This window comes from Muntiacus reevesi, chromosome 10 (assembly GCF_963930625.1).
Source record: "Muntiacus reevesi chromosome 10, mMunRee1.1, whole genome shotgun sequence".
In the NCBI taxonomy this organism is placed as follows: Eukaryota; Metazoa; Chordata; class Mammalia; order Artiodactyla; family Cervidae; genus Muntiacus; species Muntiacus reevesi.
The window spans coordinates 36,808,804-36,834,740 of NC_089258.1; the positions used below are offsets into that span (position 1 = coordinate 36,808,804).

General features: G+C 43.8%; 1 protein-coding gene across 1 annotated transcript in view; it reads right to left on the reverse strand.

Annotated features, from left to right (window-relative positions):
- The window catches only part of ASTN2 (astrotactin 2), a 984,610-nt gene that overhangs the window by 578,626 nt on the left and 380,047 nt on the right, over positions 1-25,937 (reverse strand). The window contains exon 6 of the mRNA XM_065946624.1: positions 12,271-12,417. Within this exon, the coding sequence (XP_065802696.1) occupies positions 12,271-12,417 (147 nt within the window). The remainder of the gene's footprint in view (positions 1-12,270; positions 12,418-25,937) is intronic.

Consider the following 25,937-nt stretch of genomic DNA (forward strand, 5'->3'; position numbering starts at 1 on the left):
ACCAGGGGAAAACACCAGGCTTCCCTGGCAACCTGGCTGACTCTCACCTGTATGTCCCTTCTGGTCCAGATTATGATATGCCTTCTATCACTGTCTTTGACTTTATAGATATTCTGTCACTTTAAATAGCAAGTATAATCCCTTTGGGGGCAAGCTTAGCATTTACAGAGCACCTATTCAAGGCTATTTTCATACTGCTTTCTATTTCATCCTCATCAACGCCCTGTGCAATAGAGGCGAAAAGCTGTACTTTTACAGATGATGAAGCTGATAGTTCCGAGATGTGAGGTGACTTGTCCAAGATCCATAGTTAGTGGAGGAGTGCAGATTTGTACTGGAGGTTTTCTGCTAACCCTGGAGAAGGAAATGGCAACCCACTCCAGTATTCTTGCCTGGAGAATTCCATGGGCAGAGGAGCCTGACCGGCTACAGGTCATGGGGTCGCAAAGAATCGGACATGACTGAGCAACTAACACTAACGCTTTCTGCTTCTACATCTTGCATCCTTTCCCTTACATCAGCCTCCTTCAGTACTGATAACATCTGAGTGAGTTCCAGAATATGGGTCCTGGCACTGAGCAGACAGCAGTGTCAGATGGCAGTCCTGCTCAGCGGATTCACCAGTAAAGTCCAAATGAGAATCAGGGTGAGATCAGGGGAGGGAAGCCAGGGAAAGCTCAGGAGTGGTCCAGGCTCTGGGGATGGTTCCAGCTAAGGGTGAGATGCCCAGGGACTTTAGCAGAGCTTCAGGAAGTTGCCAACAACTCCCCTCCCTCCAAAAAAAAAAAAATAATAATAATAAATGAAAAGAAAACCAAACCAAGGCAGTGCAGCTGCAGATATATTTGGCTTAGATAATCTAGAGGGGTGGCTAGGGAGGAAAGCCAAACAGCAAGGCTCTGCTGGGCACCAGAGACGGGGTGGGTAGGGTGGGGGCGGTGAGGAGCGAGCAGGGGGAGGCAGAGAAGCAGAGGGGATGCACAGGTTTTAATTATTCCTCCATCTCTCATTTCCTTCTGAACATGATGCATCCTCCCCCCTCACACTCTCACTGGCATCTGAGATGCTCGAGGCCCCTCGGCAGCTGAAGCTGGGAGTTAGGGACCGAGAGGCATCTTTCCCACCACGGCCCAGATACCCACTGCTTTCTGCTTCACACTAGCATCCTGGGGAGCCCGTGGTCCCTGCACAGGCTTGGCCGGGATCCTCCTAAGCTCTCTTCAAATGGCAACTTGTGGGCTGTGAAAGGTTTGCTCAGCTGCTTCTGCTCCCAAGATCCCTGCTCAGGAGGCTGCCTGGCTACAGACTGCCCCAAAAAAGAGTAGGAAAACAGAGGACTGAGGATGCTAAGGGGATTGTTTCATAAAGACTCCGGAGGCCACAGACCCAGTGGGATGAGTAAAGGGGGACTTTGAACCCCAGTATTTTCATTCTACTGTTAGAATATGAGACCAGGGAGGAATTTTAAGTTCCGCCTTTTTCCATTTCTCCCATTTTACAATGTCAAAACCTAGAAAAAGTCTAGAGAAATAGAGTGTTGCCCAAAGTCCAGCTGAATTTGTGGACAAGCTAGAACCCGATCTTGTCATCGAATAATTCTCCATCTACCACATCTCATGGTCGTTAACTTGTAACAATTCTGCCCATCCCCTTACTGCCTGTGTGAGGCTGAAGTGGTCACATAAACTCCCTCAGCTTTAGCTTCCCTTAAATTTACAAAGGGGAAAATGCCTGGATCTACTACATGTGGTAGATTCCACGTTGGAATTCCTCTGGTGGCTCAGATGGTAAAGAATCTGCCTGCAATGCAAGAGACTCGGGTTCGACACCTGGGTCAGGAGGATCCCCTGGAGAAGGAAATGGCAACCCACTTCAGTATTCTTGCCTAGAGAACTCCATGGACAGAGGAGCCTGGCGGGCTACAGACCGTGGGGTCGCAAAGAGTCGGACACGGCTGAGCAACTAGCACATGACATGTGGTAACAGAATGAAATGAGGCGATGCTTTGCAAAGCACTCAGCTTGAGGCCTAGCACTTAGGAGTCTTCTGTAAATGTTACCAATTCACTGCGCTGCTACTATCACAATCACAATCAACTGCTGGAAGGCTTAAACAACAGGGTCTCCATGGATGTAGCGACAAGTGTCCATGACTCCCCGGGAAGCCTGTGTCACACATCACCCACCTCCAGGGGACATCAGTGGCTCAAGACCGAACTCAGGCAGCGCTTCCTGCCTCCTCAAGACACCCTCTCCTTGGCACCCCCATCTCCAGCTTGGGGTACTCGGCTGCCCCTCCTCTGTTTCCAGAGAACCCGGTGCATACCCCCTTCAGATGTCTGCCACACTGCTCTCCTACTTCATCGTCTTGGTAGCCTCTCACTCCCACCAAGTTGGGGGAGGCCAGAGATGGTGTTTTATCCATTTCTGCAACCCCAGAATCTGAGCAGGCTGCGGAGGTTGATGAACTATATTTGTTGACCACAGGAAGGAGGGAGGAAGGAAGAAAGCAGGCACTATATATGAATCAGGAAGAGGTGTTGCTATTACTGAGTTTTCATCTATTTAATTTCTTCCTTGGGGCCAAATTAAGCATCTCTAAAACTGTACCTTCTACTTACCTGGCCATACCCATGAAGACCTCTTCCCAACTTTGTTATCACCTTCATCAATAAGAAAACACCGAGCCAAGAGAAAGGAAAAGCACAACGTTCTCATCATCAGATCTAGTCTCACAGCTGGCCAAGTACTTCCACACTCATCAACCTCACTGACAATGATTTCAGGCAAGGAGCATTAGCATCGCTTTTAGATGAGAAAAACAAGAATCAGGGCAGGTGAATTAATATGTCCAAGGTCACAAAGGAGAAATCAGAAGAACTGGCAATAGAACTCACGCCCCTTGGACCACAGGTCAATGCACCTAACCTCTGTACCACATGCCCTTCTCTATCCTAACACTGCACCCTTGCCTCAACCCTATACCACTTTGCAAACACCAAGCCAAGAATTATAGAACATCTAACTCTATATCCTTGAGCTCCATCCCATCAAAGCTCCCACCTGCCTTTCTCTCCTCCTAGTCAAAAAGTCAAAGTGGCCTTCTGCTCACAACAGCAGAATAGAATTATTAATGCAAATAAATTAAAATGCCCTACCCCTTGCCACCACGCTCTGCCCCCAGTTTCTACTAATGTATTTTTGGACTCGATCTGCTATCAAAACACATAAATTAGTATCCAATTTTGGATGTCAAACTCAGTTATCCCTTCTGTTAAGAAGGGAAATTAGTAACAATTCATCCTGGTCGGAAGCCAAGGTAATATCGTAGCACAATGCGTCATTAAAAATCCCAAACCAACTGTCTGTTGTGATTTCTTTAAAAGCTTGAGCATGTTCAGCTGCTTAGAATGGCTCTATGGTCATGGGCTTTGTTCTCTTTCAAGGCCCCTGTCATCTTCAACCTGGGGATCAGTTACTATTTAAGGAAGAAATGGCTTTGACACATTTTTTCTTTCCATGGTTTTGTGGATTTAGACTTTTCTAATGAAGAGAGTTGATGAAAGGAAAAAAAAAAGGATTCCACTCTAGGGGGTCTCCACAGCTCCCAGCACCAGCTCCAGGCCATTGCTAAGCAAGCTGTCCATTAAGTACAAGAAGAGGGAAAAAGGAAAAAGTTTTCACAGTTTATAATTATATTACCAGTTTCATTACAGATCTCATTTTAATTCCGACTGAAACCTCGCCTCGCCTTCTCCTGCACTCTCTCACGTATAGTTATTAAATCTGGGTTGGAGTTCAACCTATTCTTCCTGATTTCAGCATATTAATATGGTTTATTGGTATTTCATTGCCACCTCCCCCCCTGGGTGTTCTGAATCTCAGCTCAATTTATAGTTTCCCTTCTTCCTGGCTTCTGGGATAAAGCCTGTTTCATTTTGGGGTTGGGGGGCAGGGGGCATGATGTGAGTTTGATTGGAGCTTCTTATCTTTGGGGATGGGAACAAAAATCTTGGGGAGTGAAGTCAATTACAAGAAGAGGAGGCAGCCTCAGATTTCATGCACTGTCATGCGTCAGAACGTAGCTTCTCAGGGTCTCTGCATCCACCTGCCTGCCCCTTCTCCCTTCATTCATTTCCCTGCCATCACTGTAGTACTGTTTACCTATGGAGTCAGAATCTCCGTTAGGCTTCACAATAGTTTAGGACACGAATAAATGGTGGCTTTGCCCTGAAGGAAATTTCAGTCTGGCTATTACAATCACTTCATTTATTTATTTATTTTCATTCTACCAAAGCTTTGGGGGACCCTCTGTTTTGGGTGCTGTCCTAGGTGCTGAATGTAATGTGCAGAACAAATGGGGTGTCAATCCTTAAGGAGCTCACAACTTAAGGGGTGAGTCCAATATTAACTAGGTAAGAACATGATTACAAATAGAAAAGCATGTGATCAAAGAACAGAGCAGGGCTCAAGGAGAATGAATAGTTATGGGCCCAACAGAGGCTATGATATGAAAAAAGGAGGTCAATCACTGTTGAGTAAATGAAATTTGTCTCAAGGAAACTGAGGAGGTGAGAGCAATTTTCTGAAAATGAGAACAACATGTGCAAAGGCCTTGAGGCAGGAGATAACCAAAAATATTCAAGGAAACAACTGGAGAGAGACTGGAAAAGGTGAGGCTAGAGAGGCAGGTGGGGCCTGATTTTGCTGGAACTTAAAGGCCATGTTGAAGAGTCCAGTCTTTATAACAAGTACAAGTACAATAAGAAGTACTTCAACAGTTTTATGGGAGGATGCAACACGTTGAGATTTTCCATTTTAAAAGATAGCTCTGTTTTCAATGTTGTGAAAAGACTGGAGAGGTGCTTGATTTAATACAGGAGGCCAGTTCTTAGGATCACGGCAGTTGTAACAATGACACATACATAACAATAACAGTGATGGAAATTAGACCACGGGGTTATCAAAAAGGCACAAATACATTTCTTTGCAATTTTCCAGGAAGGGGCGATTATTTCTGATGGGTGTTATCTTTGAAGAAGCTTTGGGGGTTTAGTTGTAGCATTTTATCTGGAGAAAGGAGAAAATCAGACATGAGGAAGGTTGCACTGCAGGGAAATGAGGCCCCACAAGGGAAAGCAGCCTGTCTGTCTAAAGAGCATGAAGTGTGTGCAAAGGAGAAGGCAGAGGGCATCTTGAAGAGCGCCTTTACACATGAGCATGCTCCATCGTACTCAAAGGTGTGAAATAAAAACTGAAAATTACAAAGCAAAGCTCCAGATGAGCCCAGAGAGCAAGATGACCAAGGACCTACTCTTTGTAGACAAGTCGCTTGGTGGTTTGTGACAAGCAATCACCTTCAGTGTGGTGTGATTTCCACTTCCAAGAATTGAAACAACTTCTCCCATGCATTCAAATCACTGCACACTTGCTCTGAAGTCAATTATGAATCTCATTCCTCATTAACGGCATGACCACACATTAGCTCACTCCCTTGGGTGGAAAGGCATAAAGTAGGGGTGCAAGCAAATAAATGTAGAGCAAGATTCGTTGTATATAATTTTGTGTTCAAAAGCAGCTACATGTGGGGCATATTAATGAACCAGGGCATCCTAATGATGAATGTTTCCACTTGATGATTTCATAAGCTGGTAAGGAACCCATAATCCCTAATTTCTCAATTACAGGGAACAGAGAAGACATGAATATTACCTCAGTCCAGCCCAAAAGTTAATGCTAAGACATTAACTTGACCTTAACAAATATATATTTTGGCAGGGATATTTATGCCAAATGAGCATATCAACATAAAAGAATACCGTTTGTGTTTAGGTTAAAATGAAAGTGTTAAGTCACTCAGCTATGCCTGACTCTTTGCAACCCCATGGATTATAGCCCACCAGGCTCCTCTGACCATGGGATTTTCCAGGCAAGAAAAATGGAGTGAGTAGCCATTCCCTTCTCCAGGGGATCTGCCTGACCCAGGGATGGAACCCAGGCCTCCCACATTGCAGGCAGATTCTTTACCATCTAAGCCACCAGGAGAGCATGGGGGCTTCCCTGATATGCTCACCAATGAGCATATCAACATGAAAGAACAAAGCCTGTGTTCAGTAGGGGGTATATTTAGTTAAGAGACATCACTGGCCATAACCCATTCCTGAGTCTCACTCCATTTCTGAGCCTAGTCAAAGAATGAGTAATACTCAGGGATGAAGCAGTAAAGAATAAACAAACATATTCTAAAGGTCCTGAGACTTTTGATGTTTTAAAAATTTATATTCTGGTAAAATGGCTCCAATTTAAACTATTTGGTACCATAGGCAAACATATTCCTTCACTTTTCTTGTGTGGCTTCATAGAAACGTGGTCATCTATTTTCAGGAAACCCCCTATGATGGGGAACTCAGTACCTTGCAATGACTCCATTCTGATATTAAAAAAGCATTATCACATCTACTAACATTTATACAATTTATTGAGCAATTACTAGTCTCAGGTACTGAGCGAAAAGTCTTATGAGCATTATTTCATTTATTCTTCACAATAATTCTATGAGATAAGCACTACTATTATCCCCTCCTTTATAGATGAGACTAAAGTGTAGAAAGTGGAGATATTTTCAGACTAAGACTCAATTTTCTCCCATCTCTGACCACCCTCATAACCCATATAGCTCTAATTTTGCTTCCTGGGGACTTTCAGAACAAGTCTGCTCCCTTTTCAAGACAAATAAGAACTGTCATGGTCATTTTTTTTTTTTTTTTTTTTAAATATTATTTTATTAGTTGGAGGCCAATCACTTTACAACATTTCAGTGGGTTTTGTCATACATTGACATGAATCAGCCATATAGTTACACGTATTCCCCATCCCGATCCCCCCTCCCACCTCCCTCCCCACCCGACTCCTCAGGGTCCTCCCAGTGCACCAGGCCCGAGCACCTGACTCATGTATCCCACCTGGGCTGGTGGTCCGTTTCACCATAGATAATATACATGCTGTTCTTTCAAAACCTCCCACCCTCACGATCTCCCCCAGAGTTCAAAAGTCTGTTCTGTACTTCTGTGTCTCTTTTTCTGTTTTGCATATAGGGTTATCGCCACCATCTATCTAAATTCCGTATATATGTGTTAGTATACTGTAATGATCTTTATCTTTCTGGCTTACTTCACTCTGTATAATGGGCTCCAGTTTCATCCATCTCATTAGAACTGATTCAAATGAATTCTTTTTAACGGCTGAGTAATATTCCATGGTGTATATGTACCACAGCTTCCTTATCCATTCATCTGCTGATGGGCATCTGGGTTGCTTCCACGTCCTGGCTATTGTAAACAGTGCTGCAATGAACATTGGGGTGCACGTGTCTCTTTCAGATCTGGATTCCTCAGTGTGTATGCCTAGAAGTGGTATTGCTGGGTCATATGGCAGTTCTATTTCCAGTTTTTTAAGAAATCTCCACACTGTTTTCCATAGTGGCTGTACTAGTTTGCATTCCCACCAACAGTGCAAGAGGGTTCCCTTTTCTCCACACCCTCTCCAGCATTTATTGCTTGTAGACTTTTGGATTGTCATGGTCATTTTTGTGAAGGCATGGCACATGGAAAAAGCATGGATAAGTGGTTTAGGTAGGCTTGGGCTTTCACGGCTTGCTTAACTTCTGTGTGTTAATCTGGCTAAATCTCTTAACATCTCTAAAGCCTACCTTCCATGTATGCAAAAAGAGGATGCTAAATCCTGCCTCACAGTTCTGCTTTGAGAATTAAATTAGTAACTTTATGTAAGGTGTTTTGAACACTGCATATTCATAACAGATATGCTCAATAATTCCAAGTTCACTTTTGTCTCAGTTCCTTAAACACTTCTTACAGAATGATTTTCTTCCATTGTTTCCCTAAGAAGTAATTACATATTGACAATGTTTTTCCAATCTCTTGGCTGCAATTCCTTTATCTTGGATGTCTTCCAATATATCATTGACCTTCTTAAAGTACAATTGCCAGAATAAAACAACAGAAAACTCTAGGCATAGTGGTATCTATCTACACTAGAGTGAAACCATACTCACCCGTTTAATTTAGACAACTTATTCCTTTAAAAGTTGTGTCCTCTACTGGATCATTATACAGCCAGGATATTGGGTGAATATATCCTAACATACATTGGAAGCCCCAAGGGTTGAAGAAACTAACATCTCAATTTATATGAGCTTTTAATATTAATCAATATCTATTTATCAATAATGCTACCTGTAGGGAAATTTAGATGAAGCCCAAATCCATGTGATAAGAGCTGCTTTGTTATGAGGCATGGGGACCACTCACATGATATTCAGTGTTATTGGCAATCACTGGAATTGCACTATGAGGCAGCTCCATAAATTAGCATTGATCAAGTCAAAGATGGAAGAAAACAAAGCCCCTTGTGAGGGCTGCAAGAGGTGTCAAGGAGTTATTACCCTGTTAGATGAAAGGAAAGTAACACTCACAGAAATATTGATGCAGCTTTCAAATTTCTGGTAAGGGATCACCTCGAGTTCTTGTTAAGACCATTAATACTTGGGATCTACTCACAGATAATATGGTTCACTAGTTCTGAGGATCATGAGCCCAGATAACCTAAATGAAGATCACTAACAGGCCACAGTTGAAAAATTAATGTCAAATCTGGTCAATTTGGACACAAACCTAGCCCATCTCTTCACTAGGTGCTTACCAGAGCAAAAAGCCACCAGTGGCCTTGAGAAGGCCCAGACAAAGAAAGGAGTGATATTTGCCAAGGGCTTGGATGGGGACTCTGTTAGTATTTATTGCTCTTGCCAGCTGGGCTCTGGACAAGTACTATATCATGCTGACCTTTTTGTGTAATGGGCAGAAAGTATCAAGTACAACTATGTTGTAACACAAATACAGAATCCATTTTCCCTCCTGAACACCAAACCCATTACTCAGCCACTGCCAACACTTCAGCACCATGGACAGCCCAAAGGCACATGGTGGATTGAGCACTCTAAGGGTTGGCGGCAGCTTGGCAGCTTAAGCATCACTGGGAAAGGTACGAACGGTGGGAGCGGCCTTGGCCATGGTCCTTGGGTGGCCTTGTCTTGATGGATTCTCTCCCATTTGACGGGGGTTGCTCCCACCATGATAGGCCTCATTATGACAGTGTTGCTGTTTATAACTCAGCCAGTGGCCTCGGATGGGGGCCTATGCTTCTATTCGGCTGTATAAATATGTTTTAAAAAACCACTGATTTATATACATGCAATCTGCATCCTTTATGTATGCGATATCTGACTGCATTTACAGATATTAATGCCAAGTGACAGTAAGGGCTCAAGGAAACAGGTACCACTTTTCCTGCCTCTCTGCATAACATCCTCATATCGTGTTTCCAGAAATCAGAGTTAGAAACCCTACCAACTTCAATACATACGTCTTTTTCTGTTCTTTGTTAGATCATGTCCCACCCTCATGGAAAGCAGATTTTTTTAGAAAGCATGTAGTTGGGAAATAGCAAAATCAAAGGATTACCCAAGAAAACGGCAAAACTAGTGTGATATCAGAATGGGGTCAGAGATAAGTCAGACAGAGAAGGGCAGATACTGTATGATAGCACTTTAATGTGAAATCTAAAAGAGACAACAAATGAGTGACAATGACAAGAAAGAAACAGACTCACAGATACAGAGAGAAAAAAAACAAACAACAGTGGTTACCAGAGGGAAAAAGAAAAGGGGAAGGGGCAAGATAATGGGAGGGCGTTAAGAAGTATGAAGCACTACATACAAAATAAATAAGCCATAAGGATATACAGTATGACATAGGGAATATAGCCAATATTTTACAGTAACTGTCAATGGAATGTTGTCTTTAAAAATTGTTAATCACTATGTCGTATACCTGAATCTTTTACAATATCGCACATCAACTATACATCAATAAAAATAATTAAAAAAATTTAAAGTAGGGGCTAGTTCACGATGGTGAATTAGGAGCAATCACAGCATGCTTTAGTAGAAGTCAAGGTGCTTCAGGGAAAGGAGGTGGAAGCTGCTCTTTGGAGAGAACATACTGAACAAACTGGTGCTACGCTGTAAACACTGTAACCTAAAAGTTATAGATAAAACTGAGTCGCAATGGAATAAGGGTGACAAATATACAGTAAGGCTCTCAAAAACATCTAATACATATCCAATCAGAAAAAGATTAAAAAAAATAATGGTAATCATATGGTGCTTAAGTCAGAAGGGTGGTTATTCAAGGGGGGGACTCACTGGGAGGGGTGTAAGGAAGCTGATGGTTCTAGTAATGTTTTATGTTTGGTCTGGGTGAATTCATGTAAAAATTTATTAAGCTGCATACTTAATATGTCTTCTTTATTATATTTATGATAACTTTTAATACATTTAAAAATAATGCTAATACTAATAAGGACCTACTGCGTAACACAGGGAACTTCACTCAAGTCTGTAATAACCTACATGGGAAAAGAATCTGAAAAAGAATGGTGTGAGTGTGTATAATCCAGTCTGCTGTATACTTGAAGCTAACACACATTGTAAATCAACTATACTCCAATAAAGAGCAATAATAAAAAAGATGTGGTGCATGCACACAATGGGATAATACTCAGTCATAACAAAAGAAGGAAATAAGGCCATTTGTATCAAAACGAATGCAACCAGAAATACTCATCCTACGAGAATTAAGTCAGAAAGACAAATATCGTTTGATATCACCTACACATGAAATCTAAACTACAACACGAGTGAACTTGTCTATAAAACACAAACAGACTCATGGATACAGAGAACAGATTGTGGTTGCCAGCAGAGGGGTGGGGGAGGGGAAGCAAGGAGCTGGGAGGTGGGGTTAGCAGATGCAAACTGTTATATGTAGAATGGACAAACAGCAAGGTCCTACTGTATAGCACAGAAGACTATATAAAATGCCCTGAGATAAGCCATAATGGAAAAGAGTATAAAAAATGTACATGCATATGTATTCTAAGTTGCTTCAGTCATGTGTGACTCTTTGTGACCCTGTGGACTATAGCTTGCCAGGTTCCTCTGTCCATGAGGATTCTCCAGGCAGGAATACTGGAGTGGGTTGCCATGATCTCCTCCGGGGGATCTTACCACCCTAGAGGTCTCTTACCTCTCCTGCATTGACAGGCAGATTCTTTCCCACTAGCGCCACCTGGGAAGCCCCATAAAATGTGTGTGTGCACGTGTGTATACATGATTATATATATATATATATATATATATATATATATATATATATATGTATGTATATGCACATGTATATATATGTCTTTGCTGTATAGCAAAATTTAACACAACATTGTAAATCAACTGTACTTCATTAAAAAAAAATCTCTTCTCCCAAATGGAAGAGTACAAGAAAAGGAATTCTTCTGTAATGTATAAAAAGGAAAAGTTATAATATATGTGTTGTAAATTGTAAAAAAAAAAAAAAAAAAATAATGATAATAATAATAACACCAAGTGTTTGGGGAAACACATCACACCCTGCTGAATGTATGGAAACTGGAACAGTTTTCTGGAGGGCACTTTAGCAATAGATATCAAGCACCTTAATCAGTTTCTTGGACCATGCTTTTTCAAATGACTACAGCAACTACTGTGTCTCATTAATTCAAATTAATTGGGTGAAGAGTAAATGGTAGGATATAATATGCTTATAAAGTACATTTACAGGGAATGAGATATGAGTATAACCCAGGATACTCAAGGAAGTTTCCACAAAGCTCATATGGTCGTCTTTGTCATATTTTTTAATTAGCAAAGACTATTTTTTTGGGGGGGGTGGTATTTTTACTTAGGAATTGCAAACTCTGGAGATAGTGTAGGACAGGGAAGCCTGGCACGCTGCGGCCCACAGGGCTGGAAAGAGTCGGACGCGGCTGACTGACTGAACAATAACAACGGGAAGCACAAGCTTGATGAGAAGCAGTAGGTTCTCTGAAGTGCTCGATCATTCTGCAGACTCACGTCTGAATTCTTCATTAACAAAGCTCATCCTTGCCCATGGAATAAAAGCAGTCTTTAGCTGTATTAAATAACCCAGGATTCTAAATGACGAAGACCTCTTCTAAGGTCTTTGGATGCTCTCTCCAGTTTTGGCAACATGATTCTGAGGTTGGGCATGTTCTAGGGGGGAATGTTCATGGGAAATGTTCGACCAGACAGGAGTGCCAGGTGCCCAGTAGGAGAGGGGCATCTCCAGCGCTCGGCTCTTACCGTCTGCAATGAAGTGCTCGGGCACGTGCAGAGTCACCTTCACCGTGAGTGGGCAGGACATCTGACTGCCGCACACCATGGCCAGGACGCAGGAGCTCACGGCAATCAGCGTCAGGGCCGTCTTGTTCACGGGGCTTTTCAGCAAACCTAGCAACACGAAGACACAAGGATACGTAAGTGCACAAGGTGAGGGAACAGGAGGAGCCCGGGGCTTGGGAATCCTGCTGTTTTCCAAACGGGAAGCGGGAAAAAGAAACCACATTTCCCAGTCTCTGTGCTTGCAATGACATCTCATGGTCCCTTCCTGAGTCTTTTTTTTTTTTTTTTTCTTTCAATTGTACATATTTTTTAATTGAATTTTTTACAATACTTCTTTTTTTTTCTTTTTTATGTTCTATTCTTTTGGCCACGAGGCATGTGAGATCTTAGCTCCCTGACAAGGGATTGAACCTGTACCCCCTGCATGGGAAGGCAAAATATTAACCACTGTACCGCCAGCGAAACCCCCATTTTGGGTTCTTTAACCCATTGCAAAACAGGCTTATTATCCCTTTTGGTATAAATGAAAAGAAACAAATTTCCTCAAAATTGTGGCAATTCTCACGCCTCCCCTCTCAATTAGACTGGTCATTCTTAATATATGGGACTTCCCTGGTGGCACAGACAGTAAAGCATCTGCCTACAATGCGGGAGACCCGGGTTCAATCGCTGGGTTGGGAAGATCTCCTGGAGAAGGAAATGACAACCCATTCCAGTATTCTTGCCTGGAAAATCCCATAGATGGAGGAGCCTGGTAGGCTACAGTCCATGGGGTCGCAAATATTTAGAGGATATTAAATTTTTTACTCTCTTTAGAAGCAATTGAGAAGATGCTGTGTTGTTGATCACAGGGCCAACAGAAAGGAGCATGGACTTTGGAGTTTGACCATTATGAGTTCAAACCTGGGCTTCAGTCCTCACTGGCTGGGGTTTCATTTTTAAACCTCGGCTTTCTTGTGTGAATGATGAGGATAATAATAAAAGTTCACAAGCGGTTGTGATGATCACGTGGCATGCTGTATATACAACATCTGTCATCTAGAAGGGTTTTACATGCTGTTTGAGGCGGATCAGTTCAAATTAATTTCCCAAGCGTTTACTGATGACCTACTATGTGAGACACACACAGAGCAGCGTAAGAATAGCTCTTGTTCTTCAAGAGTTTACAGGCTGCAAAGGCAGGCTTGTACATGCGTGCTAAGTCACTTCTGTCATGTCTGACTCTGTGACCCTATGGACTGTAGCCATAGAAAGGAGGGAATCTTCCCAACACAGGGACTGAACCTGCATCTCTTATGTCTCCTGCATTGGCGGGTGGGTTCTTTACTACTAACACTACCTGGGAAGCCCAAAGGCAAGCTTATCCACAGCTAATTAGAATCTAAGGCTACTAGCTAAGCGCTATTAGAGAGGACATAGGATAGCGATGGGGCAGTGGTGGGAAGTTGCTTGAGAAAACTAAAGACAATTTCATGGATGCAGTAGAATGAGTAGATAGACTGGATCTGCATGGCAAGGAGGGCCAGCAAACAAATTCTGTGGACTATGTCCTGAGCCCACACTGGATCTCATTATTTAGGCTCTACTATTCACATTTAATTTCAAGGATTTGATTACCATTTCTAAAGCAATGTTTCCCAAATTTCTATTATCCTCTGTAGAGGTCTTATCTGGAGCAAACCTTTATGCCCAAACTTCCCAGACATCTCTCTCCGAATATCCCACAAGTATGACAAAACGACATGTTCAAGATTGGACACATTACCTCCTCCTAAAAGCCCCCTTCTTTTCCTGGTCTCCCCAAAGTATTGAAAGCACCATCACTTAAGCTGGCCAGAAACCCAGATGTCATCTTTGAGTCTTCCGTCTTCCTCCTTCACAGCATTTAAAGAGCATGCAGTCCTAGGTATTCCATGCTCTTAGCATTTTCACCCCTTTATTCCGCATCTCTTCTATTGTTTGTTTGCTTGTGAGATGAGGGAGGTGTGGGCACATTTTCGCTCCCCACTCCCTGGTGGAAACCCTTGCCCTGTTATATAGCATCTGGCCGTAGGATGTGGTCCATGCTGACTAGCCTCCACTCATGCCTTCTGTTACTCTCTCCTACCAGCTAGCCCAGGTGCTGGCAGGGCTGAATCACTGCAGTGATGCCACAGTGAGCACTCTTCATCACGTTACTATTAGCACAGGAGTTATTTCTAGAAGTTAAGCCCACTTGTTTCCTTGTCTCCCATCCCTCACTGAGATTAACTATAAATGTGAATTCCTTTCCCTCTAGAGAGACAGATTTGTCTACATTTGCTGGGTTTCTTAAAAGATCTTATTCAAACACTAGAATCTAATAACTTGATGGTAAACTCCTTGAGGGCAGGCACTGTCTTCTGCTCATCACTGTGCCCTGATTCTGAGTGCAATGTCTGGAATATGGTAAATAGATTAAAAACAGGTTTAGTCACTCAGTCGTGTCCGACTCTTGTGACCCCCACGGACTGTAGCCTGCCAGGCTCCTCTGCCCATGGGGTTCTCCAAGGCAAGGATACTGGAGTGGGTTGTCAGAATTTCCTTCTCCAGGGGATCTTCCCTGCCCAGCGATTGAACCCGGGTCTCCTGCATCACAGGCAGACTCTTATCCAAGAGTGGCTCTGTATGAGCCACCAGCTCATATGGCAGCATCTCAGTAAATGCACCACAAATTCCAGAAGTGATGATAACAATATTAGCAACCAGGCCCTGGCAGTGACCTATCAAAAGCACAGCAACCACATACAATCAACACTGCCAGACGGATGGACCTAATGGATATATCCTGGACAGCCCACTTTGGGATTCCTGTACGAATATCTGTTTTTCTTAATAATCAGTGAGCTCCCTGAGGGAAGGGACCCCAGCTTCATCATCTTTATGTCTCTCCTGCCAAGTTCACTGCCTAGAACCTAGAAATTACTCCATTTAAAACAAGGGCTTTGACTTTATTGCCAGTCTTAGAATAAGGCATGGGGCTTCCCTGGTAGATCAGCTGGTAAAGAATCTGCCTGCAATGCAGGAGACTCTGATTCAATTCCTGGCTCTGGAAGATCCCCTAGAGAAGGGATAGGGTACCCACTCTAGTATTCTTGGGCTTTCCTTGTGGCTCAGATGGTAAAGAATCCACCTGCAGTGCAGGAGACCTGGGTTCGATCCATGGGTTGGGAAGATCCCCTGGAGGAGGGCATGGCAACCCACTCCAGTATTCTTGCCTGGAGAATCCCCGCGGACAGAGGAGTCTGGCGGGCTGCAGTCCACGGGGTCATAAAGAGTCAGGCACAGCTGGGTGACTAAGCACAGCCCACAGAACAAGGCATAGCCTGTGGCAGGGACAGTCCATTTATCTGTGGCTGCTACAGCTGGTGAATACTAGTTAAACAGAAGAGTGGTTAAGATAAAAGATGGTTCTGGTTTCAGGAGATGGAAAATACCTAAACTTAAAAAAGGACCACATTAAAAAACACATTTTTTTTTTCCTCTCTCATCTGGGAGACACAAGAAGCTGTTTCAAACTCTGATGTGATCAACTGCTTCATAACTAGACAGAAGAATCAAGTTAACATCAATGTTTTCTACCAGAAAGGGTATGAACTCGGGCTTGGTGCCTTGTGTAGGTGTTTTTCTTAAAAAGTCAACATATTACAACTAGCCTGGACAGTTAACAACCCTCTCCCCATCCTGCACCCAGATATGAGTTAGGAGCAGCACTGGGCTTCCACTCCAGGCTCCATAGAGGCTGTTCTGAGAGAAAGAACATGTGAAGATGAGGCCGACATGAATAAACTCTTGGGGAGATGAACCAGGTCCAGAGCATGAGCTATAAAACGTGCCTAGAGGCACTTGGCACTGGGGAGGTCACCCTGGAAGGAAAACAGTGCCCTGTGGGTGTTCCAGATGGCATCTCTCTGACTGGTTGTTGCAGCAATAGGAATGGATGTAATCACGACATTCTGTTCACTAATTAGCCAGTTATGGATATACCACCCAGGCTCCAAGGGGCTGATTTCTGGTTGGGGGAAGAGAGTTGAGGAGCAGGAGAGGAATTGCTTGCACTAGCTCCCTGGGTCCAAGCTGGGCCCTGCATTTAAATCTTCAGAGTAATCCAGGGTCTTTAAGAGTCAATGGGGGACTTCCCTGGTGGTCCGGGGGTTAGGAATCTGACTGCCAATGCAGGGGACACGGGTTCAACCCCTGGCCTGGGAAGATTCCACATGCCGAGGGGCAACCGAGCCCATGTACTACAATGACTGAGGCGGCGCTCTGGGGCCTGCGTGCAGCGACAGCTGAGCGTGTGTGCCCAGGGCCCACTCTCTGCGCAGAGGCCGCTGCAATGAGAAGCTCCTGCTCGCTGCAACTAGAGAGACCCCATGCACAGCAGTGAGGACCCAGCACAGCCAAAACCAAAAATAAGTTGTTTTTTTTTTTAAAGAGTCAAGGGGTGAGGAGTAGCAGTAAAGTCATATTATTAGCTTGTTGGTCGTTAGTTTTCTCATCTGGAGAAAAGGAATAAAATGACCTCTCCTTCAAGAGTGTTGTAAGACATGAGACAGCAAATGTCAGATGACCAGCACAGTTTCTGGCATAAGATAGACCCTTGATAAAATTGTCATTTCCAAGCCAGACATTGGTATTTCTCTCATAACTGATAGCAGAAACCAGGGCTTATTTATCTCTTTGTCCAACCCATTATCAGAACATACTAGGAACTGAATGATTCTTTACGGAAACTGAAGCCATGCAGAGTGGAACACGCAGGGCGAGTTTTAAGAAGCACAAGGGGTGGAAGAGAGAATGCAAACGAACAGCACCCTGGGGTAGCCATTTACTCAGAGAAAGCCTGAAACACCACAGTTGTCTCTGAAGTCCAGGAAGAAGAAAGCATGCATGTCAAGTCTGCACTTGGGCCAGACACCCGAGCAGCCACCAGGGCTGGAGGGGTTTCCATGGCAACTGGCCCTGGCAGAAACTGCACAGTGGGACTCAGACAGAGGTGACTTTTTAGGAGTTCTTGGCCTAGGGAACTGGCCACCAGCACTTGGCCCTGAGTCGGGACTGTAGACAGCGGCAAGGTAGAAACTCACTCTCCCATAATACACCCCTCCTCACCCAGTGCTGGAGGCAAAGGCCTGGAGAGGAGAGAACCTCCGCTTGTTAGCTGCTTTCTGTCGTCCAGGAGCTATGCCCAACACTTACATCCACCCATCCACCCATCCATCTTTCCAACAAGTTTTTACTGAATACCAACTCTTCCCTCACACTGTTCTAGTCGAAGGGGAGAAACAGTAAAGGAAACAGCCAATGTCCTTGAGGCTACCATTTTAGAGGAGAATTATCGCGTTCAGTCCTTAGCGCAAATTGTGACTGCCATCTCCGCTTTGCACAGGAAGAGGGGGGCAGAGTGGTAAAGGTCAAAGCTCATGCCAACTGCATGCGGCAGAGTCAGGATTAGAACTGGTTCTTTTTCTTTCCATTTATGTTTTAAAATTAATTTTATCGAGTATAGCTGATTGACAATGTTGTGTTCGTTTCCGCTGCATAGTAAAGTGAATCAATTACACATTACATACATCCACTCTTCTTGAGGTTCTTTCCCTATATAGGTCATTACAGAGTACTTTTTCTTTTTTTAATTGATGTATAGTTGATTGATTCACAGTATTGTGCCAATCTCTGTACAGCAAAGTCACTCCGTTATACATACATATACATTATTTTTATATTCATTTCCATTATAGTTTATCACAGAGTATTGAATATAGTTCCCTGTGCTACACAGGAGCGCCGTGTTGTCTATCCACTCAAAATGCAATAGTTTGCGTCAACCGACACTGACCTTCCAGTCAAACCCTCTCCCGCCCCACGCCCCCAGCCCCAGCTTGGCAACCGCAAGTCTGTCCTGTGTGTCCATGAGTCTGTCTCCGTTTTTTAGATGGGGCATTTGTGCCGCATTTTAGACTGCACATATAAGCGGTACTGTACGGTATCCATCTCCCTCTGGCCGACTTCTCTCAGCATGGTTATCTCTAGTTGTACCCATGTTGCTGCTAGACCCAGTCCTGTCCACCCTCCCCTCCATACCCCGCAACCTCCCACTTCACCGCAGAATCAGGACCCCCAGGCAGCATCACGCTGTTGTGGAAAGAGCATGGTCTGAAGAGCCAGACATGCCTACCCTGGCTTAACCACAAAAACCTCACTGTGTCATTTCCCCTTTCTCTTAACCCTAAGAAGACACAAGGTCTCCATCTGAATAAAAAAAAAAAGAAAAAGAGAGAACAATGATCCTCTTTCAGAACTGATGTGAAGACAAAATAAGATGATGCTTGTAAATGGCTAAAAAAAAAAAAACCCTCAAGAAATGAGAGCTCCAGATCAGAACGTGAGCATCCTTGGAAGGCGACGGTCACAGTCACCCCTGCTTACATCCCAGTTTGTAGTTCTCTCCTCACCACTTGCCAGAAAGAGAACTGTGCTATGGGAATAGAATTTCCCCAGGGTGTATTGAGAATGGAGAAAGTTAATAATCGAATTTCCCTTTCATTCTCCCTTCCTCTTACCCCTCAGCTCCTCTCATGACAGCAGAGAAGGGCATAAAATGCATTGCTTGAGAAATTCAACCGGAAATAACTCCGCATTGTTGATCCACATGCTGCCTATAATTTGGGGTTTGATTGATTCTCACTTTGGAAATGCCAGGTTGAGAGAGGAAAATCAAATTTACGTTAAACTTGGAATTGAATCAATCACATTTTACAATGAAGAAAATATATCTAACCCCATCAGGCCACTGTGTGTGGAAAACCTAAGGCTGCTATACTACCACTGATTCCTTCCACCTGTATCCCAGGGGAACGAGAGGCTGGACCCAAAGCCGAGAAGCCATTTCTTTCTTTAAGTGGCACATGGAACTGTAGTGAGGGACAGGGATTCTAGGAATCCAGACATTAGGGTGAAGAAGCCCCAAAAGTAGAAATGCCACTTAGAACAAAAAAAAGAGGTTTGGTTTAAGATTCTGGATATAGAGATTTAAATCCAACCTCTTCCCTTTTAGTAGCTTCTAACTTTTGGCTGGTGACCAACACGGTCAGAACTTTGGTCCTCTAATCTATAAAATGGCAATGATAATCCCCAACTGGTAGACAAGTTGTGTGGGTTAAATGAGAGATTGTGATTATAACACTGAACACACATACTTAGGGATCTATATACACTCTCCGTGTCATTCCATTCATCTCAATTCCTTAAAACCCCACCGCCCAACACTCAGCATCTACATGGATATCAAGAGGTCGTGTGATGCTCCAGCTCAAGCTGGAATTCTGGATTTTACATCTACCTGCTGGTCCCCACAGGCAAGTCACCTTACTTCTCTAAGCCTCAATGTCCTTATCTGGGAATTGATTCATTCAATAAGAAGTTATTTAATGTGCATCTACTATCTGCCTGCCAATGCAGGAGATGCAAGAGTCACGGGTTCTAACCCTGAGGTTGCGAAGATCCCTTGGCGGAGGGCTCGGCAACCCACTCCAGTATTCTTGGAAAATTCCACGGGCAGAGGAGCCTGGCAGGCTACAGTCCACGTGGCCACAAAAAGTCGGACATGACTGAGCAACTGGTCACACACATACATGTGTCAGACATCACTTGCTATTCTCTTCTATGATTCCAGTGTCTATAAGCACATCTGGATATATTAGGTGCTCAGTAAGGATCTACTGAATAAATGAGCGAGTGAATGAATGCTTAAATGTTGCTCCTCCTTCTACCAAGAGGTATCAGCATTAGAATATTGCTATTGGTGCTTTTCTAGTCAAATGTATTCATTTACTTTCTCAGGCAAAGATCGGTCCCTGTCCAGCCAGAAATCATACAAAAAAGCCCGTGAGAAGCTGCCAAGCCTCCTGCATATCGGGGTGCCCCCCGCAGACTGACAGGGCGCCCCAGTAACCTCACTGACAAACTCACGGTCTTCCTGGCACACCTGAGCTCCTGGGCCACTATGCTTCCCTGTGTATTTCTGGAAACGAAAATGGGGACACGCCTGACAAGCGCAAGTGTCACACTGGAGGCAGGAGGAAAGAATACCTGAGCCTGGGGCTTTCTGAGAACCCCGGGAAGGCGGCCTTCTTTCCTTGGCCTGCCTCGTGTCTGGATTCTGCACACAATGCTAGTGTGGCTTGTCAGCATGGGGCCGCCTTTCCCCTGCCTTGCCCACCAGGGCCCAAGTCTCTCCTCACCCTGCCCCCTTTCTATTTCTGCCGTGAACTAGTTTCTTGCGTTCTCTGGCTCTCTGAACCCGGTGCTCTCAAATCCAAAGTACATCCGTTTGTAGTTTCCCCAGTCTCCTATCTTCCCTAGGATTTTCCTTCAGAAGATCTGTGCAAGGGTTCATCCAGCCTTTGCATACTTCCAGAGACAGCAAACTCACCCCCTAGGAGGCAGCAATTCTGTATTCAGATACTTCTTCTAAACAATCCTAGAACCTCACTCTGCGGGCCCACTTCTGCCGTCCAAGCCAGAGGACGCACCTAAGATTCCCTCCTGCAGGTGCTATGTAGTTAAAGGTCACAACGCGGTTGCCCCGAGTCTTCCTCTGCCACACCAGATGTTGCTAGCCCTACTTTATTTCTCTAAAGTCACACTTTGAGTCTCTTTATGACACTTCACATAGATTTGCTTTTTCTACAATGGCTTTACTAGCAACGAATGTCATCATCCTCATTAACCAACATTCAGAAAAAAAATCAGCTTTGTGCTAGACAATATAATTAGCCATTTTCACCTAACATCTCACATTCATAGAAACCTCATGAGAAGTCTACTATTCCCTCTTCCCCACTTTACAAATGGGAAAACTGATGCCACCACTTGCTAAAGGCCACGCAGCTCAAAGGTAGTAGCGCTGAAATTTTTAAAAACCTAACTTGAGAGCCCAAGTTCTCAACCATTACCTTCCACGACTTCTCAACAGCATGGCAGATGTGATGTGAGCAGAGACGAATCAACCCTGTTAGTTCCCTGACAGACCTCAGCTTGCCCTGTGAACCTGTGGGGACTACGGGGCGACTCTTAGTGGCTTCGTTGTCACACCTGATATGGACCATGGGTCTTCCAGGGGAACCTTGGCATCAGCAGAGGGAAGCTTATCAGAAGGGCAGGTGGTGGGAGGGGCAAGCTAGATGGCTGTTTCTCTTCCTCTCTGAGCCTGAGAAAATAGTTCAGTTGAGCTACGTGAGCTGACCATTATCCACAAGGTCCCTGGTGAGCCCTTTGGGCTGGCTGAGCCCTGACGATGAGGAATGGGTCTATGGTGCAGGCCTGGATCACCCCGTTGGTGAGAAAGGCGCTGACAGCAGACATGGAATGGGGCTCCAGCGGGCTCCTTGGGTTTCACTACGACAGCTGCAGACACCCGTTCCAGAAACCACGAAGACAACTTCAAGGCGATGACAGGGGAGTGGTGACAGCGGTGCAGGTGATGAAGACAGCGCCGCCAGCACCATATTCCTTTTAATTCTTGCTGGTTTACAAGTTACCCACAAACATTCCCTTCACGTCTTACAAAAATGCAATGCCGTGGGTGTTGCTATTATCTTGAGAATACAAATGAGGAAGCAGAGACTCAACGGTGAACTCATGTATTCCAGGTGAACTCCTGTATTCCAACGGTGAACTCATGTATTCCAGGGGAATAATCTGACCCAGAGTCTAGCGCTCTTTCATAACTACTGACCCAGGTCTCACTGATGAGATGGGAAGGTCGGATTAGAACATCCGGAACCACTGATCACACAGTGTATCTAAATGCCCCACAGAGTCGGTGCAATATTGCCCACAAAACAAAATGTATCTTGAAAAAAAAAAATTGATTTTCAAAAAATTCTGGGACATGCTACATTCTACAGTCACCTCTTAAAGTGCTAGGGTATATATATCTGGCACTAAAATGTTTAAAAAGGTCTACATTAAATTCTCTTTAGAAGAATTTAACCCAATGTTTCCCCAAAGTGTTGGTATACAGCAGAATCAATGTTGCGTGGAACAAAGTAGGGAAACTAATGAGCTAGTTTAATAGCTAATACAAAGGTCACTGTTAGGAGTATCAGCAGTTCCCAATAATTAACTGTTTCTCCTATGCCTGTTAGTTCAGTTCAGTCACTCAGTCATGTCTGACTTTTTGTGACCCCATGAACCGCAGCACGCCAGGCCTCCTTGTCCATCACCAACTCCCGGAGTTTACCCAAACTCATGTCCATTTAGTCGGTAATGCCATCCAACCATCTCATCCTCTGTCGTCCCCTTCTCCTCCTGCCCTCAGTCCCACCCAGCATCAGGGTCTTTTCAAATGAGTCAACTCTTTCCATCAGGTGGCCAAAGTATTGGAGTTTCAGCTTCAGCATCAGTCCTTCCAATGAACACCCAGGACTGATCTCCTTTAGGATGGACTGGTTGAATCTCCTTGCAGTCCAGGGGACTCTCAAGAGTCTTCTCCAACACCACAATTCAAAAGCATCAATTCTTTGGTGCTCAGCTTTCTTTATAGATCAACTCTCACATCCATACATGACTATTGGAAAAACCATAGCCTTGACTAGATGGACCTTTGTTGGCAAAGTAATGTCTCTGCTTTTTAATATGCTATCTAGGTTGGTCATAAGTTTCCTTCCAAGGAGTAAGTGTCTTTTAATTTCATGGCTGCAATTACCATCTGCAGTGATTTGGGGGCCCCAAAAAATAAAATCAGCCACTGTTTCCCCATCTATTTGCCATGAAGTGATGGGACCAGAAGCCATGATCTTAATTTTCTGAATGTTGAGCGTTAAGCAACTTTTTCACTCTCCTCTTCCACTTTCATCAAGAGATTTTTTAGTTCCTCTTCACTTTCTGCCATAAAGGTGGTGTCATCTGCATATCTGAGGTTATTGATATTTCTCCAGGAAATCTTGATTCCAGCCTGTGCTTCTTCCAGCCCAGCGTTTCTCATGATGTACTCTGCATATAAGTTAAATAAGCAGGGTGACAGTATATAGCCTTGACGTACTCCTTTTCCTATTTGGAACCAGTCTGTTGTTCCATGTCCAGTTCTAACTGTTGCTTTCTGACCTGCATACAGGTTTCTCAAGAGGTAGGTCAGGTGGTCTGGTATTCCCATTTCTTTCAGAATTTTCCACAGTTTATTGTGATCCACATAGTCAAAGGCTTTGGCATAGTCAATAAAGCAGAAATAGATGTTTTCCTGGAACACTCTTGCTTTTTCGATGATCTAGCGGATGTTGGCAATTTGGTCTCTGGTTCCTCTGCCTTTTCTAATCCAGCTTGAACATCTGGAAGTTCACGGTTCACATACTGTAGAAGCCTGTCTTGGAGAATTTTGAGCATTACTTTACTAGTGTGTGAGATGAGTGCAATTGTGTGCTAGTTTAAGCATTTTTTGCTTGGCACTGGGTTAAAATTCTTACTTACATTTGCCTGCTTAAACTTTTCAACAGGCTTGCAAAGCAGAAATTACTATCTCTATCTGAAAAAGGAAAAGATAAGACTTAACCACTGGGAAATGATGGAGGAAGTTTCACAGTCAGTCTCATCTGACTACAAGATCTCATAGTCTTCTGGCTCCCAAGTGTCAGCAGAAAATGTAGTTTTATACTAACATGAAAACATACTTGTACCCCCATGCTCACAGCAGCATTATTTACAAAGGAGACATGAAAACTACCTAATTGTTCAGCCACAGATAAAGAAGTTGCAAGACACACACACACAGAGAAGAATTTTATTTAGCCTTAAAAAAACAAGGAAATCCTGTCATTTGACAACATGGAGGGTCTCTGAGGACATAATGCTAAGTGAAATAAGTCAGATGGAGAAAACTAAATACCATATGATCTCATTTATCTACGGTATCTAGGGGGAAAAAAAAGACACCACGGAAAAAGAGATCAGATTTTTGGTTACCATGAATAGTGGGTGGAAAGAGGGGGAATTGGAAGGCTGGGGAACAAAAGATACAAACTTCCGGTTGTGAGGTAAAGAAGTACTAGGGATGTTTGTACAACATGAGGACATGCAGTTAACCCTAATGTATAGTATCGAGAAACGTATGAAGAGGATAAATCCTAAAAGTGCTTGTCACAAGGAAAACACCTGTTTTCCTTATCTTTTGTTTTTTCTTCTTATTTTATCTATTTGAGATGATGGATGCTAAGTAAACTTATTAGTCATTTTGCAAAATATGTAAAGTCAAACCATTTTGCTGCACACTTTAAATTTACACTGTGATGTACACCAATTATATGTCAATAAAGCCAGAAAAATGTTTTTTAAGGAAAATGGACTTCAAGAGTCACAAGAAAATACATTCAAGGAAGGAAAAGAGGCAGGTACAAGAGGCCATTGTAGAAGGTTAAATACTATTCATCTGGAATTTTACAGGCTGATGGAATGCATTAGGGAAAGGAAAAAGATGCTGTACTCCGTAGGTGAAATTGCACTGTGTGAATGAGAAATCGTGACGATGATTCAAAAGAACTAAAGTCCTAGAAACACTCAGAAATAAATGGGAAAGAAGGAGGGAGAAAAGGTCACATTTGAGTCTTGGATTCACAGGTGATCATCAGCGGGTACTGACTTACAAAAGAGAAAAAATATTCAGATACTGGTGCTTGATCCCGGAGGTCACCCTCTTAGACTGTAGGCTGTTTAGCTGCATCTCCGCCCTCAGCGCATACCACCCATGCAAAGGGGAACGGCAAGAACAACGGAGACCATGCGGTGGGTGCAAAGGGACAGAGCAAAAAGCAGCCACACGTTTCCATGGCTACCAAGGAACACCAGGGCCAACCATCTCCCTTTTTCATAAAAGACACATTTCTTGCAGCTTTTCCTTGGAGCTTGCCAAAAAAGTCACTCTTCCATTCTCTTAGAAGACACCACTGGACTTTGGTTGAAGGTTTGTGGAAGCAGGAGGAGATAAATGCTCTTTTTTATGCATTTTATATTTACTAGGTCTGCTCTCGTGGTTGTACCACCAGAAATTATTTTATTTCACATGTCTGCTGTCATCTCCAGGCAATGAGGATGTTATTTGACACTGGAGGAAATGGAAACTCAGAGAGTTTAATCGATTTGCCAAAAGGCTCAGAACTTGCAAGGGGGCAGGGATGGAATAGGAACCAAGACCTATTGACCTCCAAACTCAATATCTCCTCCACTGTGCCACATTTCTTCTAAAGGAAGAGAACCTTCTCAAATCTCTGGAGGGAGGAGGGAGGTGTCTCCCTCCTCACCTCTTTCTCCTGATTCTCAGATTGTACCTGAGAAATAGTGGAGAATAAGGCTCAGCCTGATTTTCTATACACTTTCTGCCACAGGTATATTTGCCTGTCCCTTCCCTCGACTCGGGCTGCATGCATTGCCCACGACGATCTGTTGTCCTGCCTACTTTTCTTAACACGTCAAAGGGAGATCAACTTCTCAAGACCAGAGAACTCCCATCTCCTGGAAGTCTGCCCTAACCACTGCAACTCACAGGAAACCCAAACTCCTCTTAATTCTTAAATCATATGCATTATCTGTTCTAGATTTGACTCACAGAAGCTCAGGAT